General features: G+C 46.7%; 1 protein-coding gene across 1 annotated transcript in view; it reads right to left on the bottom strand.

Annotated features, from left to right (window-relative positions):
* The window catches only part of dusp10 (dual specificity phosphatase 10), a 20,511-nt gene extending 12,512 nt beyond the window's left edge, over positions 1 to 7,999 (bottom strand). The window contains exons 1-2 of the mRNA XM_079526943.1: positions 7,852 to 7,999; positions 5,281 to 6,232 (exon numbers count right to left, since the gene is read on the bottom strand). Coding sequence (XP_079383069.1) covers positions 5,281 to 6,184 — 904 coding nt within the window. The 5' untranslated portion in view covers positions 6,185 to 6,232; positions 7,852 to 7,999. The remainder of the gene's footprint in view (positions 1 to 5,280; positions 6,233 to 7,851) is intronic.
* Between the last annotated feature and the right edge of the window lie 1,102 nt (positions 8,000 to 9,101).

Here is a 9,101-nt window from a genome sequence, read left to right on the forward strand (position 1 = left end):
AGGGCATGGTATGTGTGTGACATACTAGCCAGAGCCATAGAGTAAGACAGAGTTATGACATTGAGGGGGAAGAAAACTGAGTGCTCGGGCGCTGTTCATGCAGCCTGGACAGTGACAAGCTGGAGTTTGAAATACATTGTTTTCAACAAGGGCGGCGCAAATAAGAGCTATTTTAGGCATGTGTGCAACATGACAACTGTTTTAAAGTATTGTACAGTGGCAACTAAAGTCCCTGTAATGTTTGTTGTACTATTACTAAAAAACGATCTAAAATAAAGGGATTTAAGATAATTAAAGCTGGGCTGTTGCCTGAGTCCAGTGCATTCTGCCAACTTCCTGTCCAGGACTTTGTCACTGTTCGCTATGCTCTTCGGCAATAGAAGTCTATGTATAAAAACTGGCCCCAAGAAGTGAACGGAGTTGTCGCCTTACTCTATGGCTCTGCTACTAGCTAAAGATGATGCGCGTGACATCATCGTACCCGGAAGTTATGCTGGAACGCCTGCTGAGGCTACTGAACATCCAAACAGAATCAATCAATGCAACAATCTGATTTTATTAAACAACCTTAAACTCACTCAATTATCCTCTATCTGCAAAGTTTTTGTTTCATAAAAATCATCCACCATGCATACACATGTTATGAGGAGCTACTTTCTGTCAAGAATGTCTGTGCAGGGGATTATTTTCATGTGTCAGAGTTTAGAAGCGCTCTTCTAAAATCTGAGTGATTTCTAGCGAGCGCTCCCAAACTCCAACACTCCAACACTCCAACACTGCTCAATGTTTGCCACTCAAAATAGTAAAATAAAAAAGGCAAAGTAGTTTAGGGATAAGGGGTTTAGCATGGACGAAAATAGAGCCCCAAATCTCTTTTCCGAAAGTATCCAGTAGCCTACATTAAGCTCACAGTGAATTGGCGATGTGGTCACCTGTTGTGCTATGACATGACCAGAATAAGGACTCTAAAGCAGTTATTGTCAAACTTTTCCATGTCAAGGACCCCCAAAATGATATGTGTTTTGCCGCTGACCACCAAAATAAAACTTTGTCGTGGCACTTGTGGTACATTGCCACCATTGGTGTGTGCATGTGGGGACGCTGGCGTCGACTGTTCACCGCTTCACCTCCCAATGTATGATTGAATGAACCATTGTAAAGCACTTTGAGCACTTGGAAAAGCGCTATAAAAATGCAATTCATTATCTGCATTTCTTTTGAGTAGCCAACGTATAAATGGATATAAAGTGATTAACTACTTTCGCTGGGGACCCCCTGAACCCCCCCCCCCCCCCCCCCCCCCAAAGAGTTGCTATAATTAAATGTGTGGGCAGGTCAGTGTCGAGTGGATTGGATGAGCGGTTCTCCAGAACCGAACTGCTTTGTACGGAGAGTCTGCGACACATGCTCCTCAACGGTGGCCACCATGGCCTACCCTACACGAGCACTGCATTAGTCACATGAACCCTAGTGTCAGTCCCTCTCCTGCATGGACATGTCATATAGGCAAAGAATTTGGCAAAAATACACAAACATTTGTCGAAAATAGTCGAGCTTGGAGATCGGCAATGTCCGGTGAAGAGATTTGGTGTAGGGGAAGAAAGGAGGGGACAAAGTAGTGTACCCCGTCCCCCGGTCCACTAACGTATATATGGGCTCGCTTAACTCATTAAAACCGGGAAAGCATCTTTGTCATTTTTGAGGGGGGCTAGCACATCCTATGCCCAGCTTTGTGTGTCTGTGTACCACATTTGTGATTATTTGATTGGCTGTGATTTGATTGGCAACGGAATGTGATGGCGTTTGATGATTATACAGTGATGTACATAGGTTTTCAATGTAATGGGTCCCGGGACCCAGGGGTGGTCCAACGTTAGAGTACAGTACAGTATTGCATCCCAGGACCCTCGGAGGGTGACATGATTTAGTCCTTTCTCAATTTAGTGAGTGTAAGGATACAGAATGCAGGCTAATCGCATCACTGAATGATAAGAGCGTCCCTCACATCACACGAGTGTGATTTTTTTATCATTGACTGTTCAAACAGATATACAAGCTCACAGCGCGTCACTTCGTGCCGTGTTCCAAGCTTGTACATCTGCTAATTTTTATAATTTAGTTTTATCTTGAAAGTGTGAGAACTACTGATTTATAAAGGCATTTGTGGAGTAGAATCGGCCTCAATAGGTTAATCCATTGAGACCTGGAACGCATCCATGTCACGTTAGCGTTTAACCACATTAACCATTAACCCATTTTGGGGCGGGAACCCCTTTTGGTGTTTTAAACATTGTTATAATTTAGCTATTGAAAAATAGCAGATCTACAAGCTCATAGCGCGCCACCGAGTGGCGCGCTATGAACTTGTAGGTCTGCTATTTTTGAAAAATCGTTAAAATGTGCCTCAAATCTTTCTGAAAATTGTCATGATTTAGAAAACTCTTTTTTTTTTAATTTCGACGTCAGGCCTGAATGGGTTAAGTGGCCAAACGATATACTTTGATGACATGGATGACTCAGGGTGGAGAGATATGGACAGACACTTGCTGGGCTGATGAGAATGAGGCAGAACACACTGGATTCCCTCAGCAGCACAACACCGCCTGCATTCCATGACAATTCAATCTGCCTGCTGGAGACTCTGTGCTGTCTGCTCCTTCAAATGGACTGAGGCGCTCACACACACGCACGCACACACACACACACACACACACACACACACACACACACACACACACACACACACACACACACACACACACACACACACACACACACACACACACACACACACACACACACACACACACACACACACACACACACACACACACACACACGATAGGAGCCTCCTCCATCAAACTAGGAGGGGAGAGGAGATGAGGGGAGGGGCGGGGAGAGGAGAGGAGAGATATGGAGGTGCTGTGATCTCACTGCAAGGCGGTGTCTAGAAGGCATATGACAGGCACTCACCACCCAGACCCCAAACGGCATGCTTGTACAACACACACACACACACACACACACACACACACACACACACACACACACACACACACACACACACACACACACACACACACACACACACACACACACACACACACACACACACACACACACACACACACACACACACACACACACACCAAAGATAGAAGTCATGGCTCCAGCCCAGGGACGTCTAACTCAACAGTACTCCCTATTTACTAACAGCTGATACAAATTCCTAAACACTCAAAGCATGTTATATTTACTTACTCAGCTAGAGCTCTGTGTGTGTGTGTGTGTGTGTGTGTGTGTGTGTGTGTGTGTGTGTGTGTGTGTGTGTGTGTGTGTGTGTGTGTGTGTGTGTGTGTGTGTGTGTGTGTGTGTGTGTGTGTGTGCGCGCGTGCGCGTGCGTGCGTGCATCCGTTACAACATGCTACGCTGTTGATTATGCCTCATTAACAGAGGTCAGAAGGTTATCTACCCTGTATTTCCAACTCCTGTAATGTTACTGGACATATTGAAATATTATATATTTATAATCTATCGAAACCAATGTTTAAAACGAATAAGATAATAAACTACATCATACTTGTTTGGACAATGGCTTGTACAAAAGTGAAAATAGCCAATGTACAAACTCTACAAGTGAGCTTGTAGATCTGCAATTTTCACTAAGAGCAAGGGCAAGTTCACTAGAGTTCTCGCAAGATGCCGTGGAAGGTTACAAATTCCATTATTAAATGTCACTATAAGCTCCCTGAGTTGCAGTGGTGTAAGTTAAAGGACCACTTCACCACTATTCAACCTACCTTCATATAATTGATCCTCTGCAGGCTAATTGGTCAGAAACGTTCTATTCCTGAGAAGTTGCATTGCGATAATGGAAACCATCGTTCTCACGATAATACAAATCTAAATCTATATATTTTTAATATTGTTTAAATAATAATCTGCCTAACGATGATGTCACTGGTGGAAGGGTTTCTGAACTGCCCACAGCCCTCCTATGAGACACAGACTGAGTCGTTTTTTTGGGGGGGGTACATAGTGAGGACCAATTATATGAAGATAAGTTGAAAAGTGGTGAAGTGGTCCTTTAACAGTGATGTCAAACAATAAGCTCACTCTCACCTAAATCCTCTGTGTAAATGTAATTCCGAGTTTAAACCCATACATTTTAACAGCTTCACATTTAATAGGGTGTTCAAGGGTTGACGGAAATCCTTTCAGCTTGAGTTCACCACAGTTCAGTCAGATAACTGACAAATAGATTTCACCAATATTTATTATAGAATGAGAATACGTATGCATATAATATTTTATCTTGGCGTTAGGCTCTGCTACATTTTCTCCCTGCTCGGCACAATTAAACAACCATCATTAAACATTAAGAGCAGGGAGATAGATATACAATAACACTCCCATGGGGAAGGAACTAATAGCAGAGCCCACTGGTGGTGCTGGGGAGAGACCGCTGGGAGCAAACAGGCGCATACCAACAGTCCAGGAACAAAATGACAGCAGGAGGATGACAGCAGGAAGAACAGAGACTGAGGTGAGCTTAAATAACCCGGCAATTGGTCAGCTGACTGCCACGTCAGCGTGTGACGTATGAATCATGTGTAGTACCATTGTAATACCCTTCCGTATGCGATACTGAACTAACTCCGCACGCTACGGATCATATCTTATTTAACCCATTCAGGACGGGAACCCCTTTTGGTGTTTTAAGCATTATATGTTATTGAAAAACAGCAGATCTACAAGCTCATAGCGCAGTACCGAGTGCCGCGCTACGAGCTTGTAGATTTGCTATTTTTGAAAAATCGTGAAAATGTGGCGCAAATCTTTGAATATATATTCTTTTAGATTATTTTTAACTAAAATCTTTGCTTCTGGGGGGGGTCCCTGGAACAACATATTTTCAGATAGGGGTCGGCGGCCAATTACATATATTTGTGGGGGTCTGACTCAAATCATGAGTTGAACTGAATCATATCATGACACTTGACATGAAAATGTTTGAGAACGACTGACATAGAAACCTGGGTTTTTCAGAAAACTCAGGATTTAGAAGACATTTGTAGAATCGTCCTCGGTTCTAAATGGGCATTTAGGCATTTAACCAAAAACCCGAAAAAACAAACAAACAAACAAACAAACAAACAACAGCAGACTTTGAGAGAGGAAGTGTTTTGGGGACTCCTACCTTTGAGGACGATGGGGTCCTTGCCCTCCCTCCTCAGTGACTCCTACCTCCCTCCCTCCTCCCTCCTCAGTGACTCCTACCTTTGAGGACGATGGGGTCCTTGCCCTCCCTCCTCAGTGACTCCAGCACCACGTGCAGTGGCTGCGAGGACGTCAGCCGGCAGGGCTCGGCGGTGCCCTCGTCGTACACCACGATGTCTTTGGAGAAGATGCCCTTGAAGGGCTCCTTGCCGCGCGGGTCCTCGCGGCAGGAGATGAGGTCCAGCACGGTGATCTTGCCCTGCTGCAGCCGCCGCCGGCTGATCTTGTCCGAGCAGTTGACGTGCACGGCGCCTCGGACGTGGCTCTTGTTGTACTCCGTGAAGGGCCGGCAGTCGATGATGACCGGCACGGGCGTCCCCGTCACGGGGTGCCCCATCGGGCAGCAGGTCACCCGCTTGGCCAGCTCATTGGGGTGGATGACCCGCACGGACGAGAGGAGGACCTTGGCCGACGGCGGGGGACCGGAGGAGGTGAGGGCCGGCGGCGTGCCCCCGCCGCCGCTCAGCGCCTCGTGGTTGCTGGAGCAGGGCCCGCCCGCATAGCTGCTGAGGTTGGGGCTGCTGGCGCTCACCTGGGCGTGGCTCTGGGGGGCGGCGTCCTTCTCATAGGTGCTGACCGAGCAGCAGCTGGCACTGCTGCATCCACACGACAGGGAGCGCGTGGAGCCGTTGGATGAGGGCATATACGTTATGAGATTGGTGGTAGTGGACTGGATCTTCACCACGGTGGTCGTGTTGATGACGGTCTTGCTGCCCACGCTGCTGCTGCCGCCGTGGCGATGATGATGGTGGTGGTCCCCTCCGCCGCCGCTACCGCTACCGCCGTTGGTGGTGAAGGAGTCCAGGAAGCTGGTGGTGGTGTCCAGGCGCAGTTGGAGTTCCTGAGGTCGGATTGGCCTTGGCAGCGCCACCACAATTCTGTCGTCGAGAGGAGACGGAGGCATGGGGAGGCCGCGGGCGGTGACGTCTTACGGAGAACTCGGCGAGTGGCTCTGCGGGGAGGAGGGGAGGAGCACAAGAGTCAAGGCCTTGTGGGGTTTCATTCATATTTATATAGCACCTTTATCCAAGGCGCTTTACATAGATTGTGCATTACATTCACCCATTCAAACACACATTCATACACCGATTGCAGCGGAAGCCATGCAAGGTACCAACCAGCACAGCGGGAGCAATTTGGGGTTCAGTGTCTTGCCCAAGGACACTTCGACATGTAGACAGGAGGAGCCGGGATTCGAACCGCCGACCCATGGATCATTGGACGACCTGCTCTACCTCTTGAGTCACAGTCGCTCAATCCCTCACGGTTCCATTTGCACATGCATTCGTGGGTTTACAAATGGATAAATGTAACATAAAATAACAAGTTTGTTTAAAAAATAACCTCAAGGATTCGCCAAAGGCTACGAACGGCGAGGGAAGAGTTCGGCCGCCCGCACGCAAACCGGAAAAGGGGTTAATGTAACCAAATAATAGTCATGTCAACACCTGCATGCAGGGCAGGGCAACACCCTGGTGGTGGTGGGTGCCAGCTGGGTCATAAAAAAGAAAGAAAATAAAGCCAGCAGTTTCATGAAACTGAATGACTTTTGAATGAAATGCATATAAATCCCTTCAAATGCACGTGTGCACTGAAACGATGTGCTTCCATCCATCGCCATGCATGTATACGCCTGCCCTAATGTGTGGTGTGTGTGTGTGTGTGTGTGTGTGTGTGTGTGTCCAAGCCACAGCTTCTGTCTATTCTAGCTGGAGCCTCTCACCGGGCTACACATCAGTGACAAAAAAGATAAAATGCTGCATCAACGCTACACCGCAGTTTGGTCTCTCCCTCAAAATGGGAAGTCAGGGTGCAAAAAAGAAAAAAGGGTACAATCGCTCTCCCAAAAAGCACAATCATTTAAAAGCCATGTCATCCTCGCATTATTGTGTGTAAAAAAAATTATAATAAAAAAAAGTCCCCCGCCGAGCAACGTCTGTCCCTGTGCGCGCGTCTGTGCGTGTGTGTGTGTGTGTGTGTGTGTGTGTGTGTGTGTGTGCGTTGTCCTGTGTTGGTCGTGTAGCCGCGGCGGCACACGTTCAGTCCAGGGAGAAATCATTCATGGCAAATTCATTGAAGAAACCGGCATGAGAACGTGCTGAGAATATGATATAGCGTTCGGCTCGGAGCGAATTGATCCGATCATCTTGAATTACACACAAAACGCAATCTCCATTCCGACTGCAAATGAATCAATGAGAGAGAAAAACAACACAAACAATGCCATGCCTGGATTTCATTTGGAAGACATTTACGTCCAATAACTTAGCTACGGCTTAGAATTAATAAACATTTAAACCGAATGCAAAACATTGCGAGAGAGACAGAGGCTATAAGGCCAAATCTAGATTCAACGCGAAACCAATAAATCGGATCTTTTTGGTTTGTGTTTGAATGCAATCACGAGAAAATCATCATCTTATATTATACTCATTTATCATAAAGAATATGCGCTGTGTGGATGTAGCCTACAGTTCATCCCGACAGCTATAACTTCAGTGAGAGACTGTGCAGATTGATTCAATATTAGTCCAAAACTATCACCCCCCCAAAAAGTTGTAGCCTACTTACATGTATTTGTATCAGCATGTTTCGCCTTGCGGGAGGTGGGGTGGGTGTAGAAGGGTGATAATAATAATATGAATATTATTATTCTTCTAAGGCTGGCTGACAGGGGCGCCTCCATTCAGCAGCGTCCCGGTGTGGTGGCGGACTTGAACCCCACAGAAATAACACTGAAGGAAGTCAGCCAACCTACAGAAGCTGCTTGGGGGGGGGGGGGGGGGGGGGGTGCGATTGACGGGGAATCGAACCAATGCGTGGCTGCGGTGGGGATTCGTTGCGTTACAGTGAAGCCCGGCCCCGCAAACAAACGCCCCGCAACGGGGAGGGGTCTATTGTGAACCGTGAAGCAGGCAGCAGCCGTCTCTTTTGGCTGGCCGTGACGGAGATTGCCGAGTGAACACACACAGTCCCGTCCCGAGTGTGCACGAGCGGCCATGGTGGTGATGATGTCATTGGAAACCAATCAAAAGTCCCTACATGCCAATTTTGTGCAAGAACACCGAACCGCTTACCGCGCACTGTCAAAATCCTGAGTGTTTAATTATTTAAATGTATTATTATAACAGAGTGTGTGTGTGTGTGTGTGTGTGTGTGTGTGTGTGTGTGTGTGTGTGTGTGTGTGTGTGTGTGTGTGTGTGTGTGTGTGTGTGTGCGCGCGCGTGCGTGCGTGGTGCGTGCGTGCGCGTCACAGTGTGTGTGCTTAAAACAAAAAGTATTTGTTCAGTAACAGGTCTCCTCCTGTCTCTAACTCTTTAAAGAGTTTTATTTTTTTGTTAATTATTAACAAAAAATAAAGTGGATTGCTAATTCCAGCCAATCAGAAGAAAATAGAAAAATGTATCAGCTCAAAAAGTATAGCTTTCTGTTCATTTCTTTGTGACATCGATCACTTCCAAAATCACTTATCCTTTACCCTGCATATCCTGACCTGAACATTAAGGTTCTGTTTATTAAAGAGTTGGAGAGACAGGGAGACCCCTGTTACTGAACAAACACTACCGCAATGAATATAATATAGAGCTATTTAACACTACTGCACCTTTAAATCTGAGCGTATACAAATGGAATCATGTGCACTCTCACTCTCAAATGTAGGCTAGGCCTATACTTGTAGCTACCACATGCAACCATGAGCGGACCCCTTATGGGTCCAAATGGTACAATGCACACTCAGGATTTCTCTGGGTATTCTAGGCTACATTCCAAAGCAAAAGGGGTAATCCCTAAAAGCCGGTGCTTCCTGCATCTACCTGCTG

This window comes from Electrona antarctica (assembly GCF_951216825.1).
Source record: "Electrona antarctica genome assembly, chromosome: 17".
Classification (NCBI taxonomy): domain Eukaryota; kingdom Metazoa; phylum Chordata; class Actinopteri; order Myctophiformes; family Myctophidae; genus Electrona; species Electrona antarctica.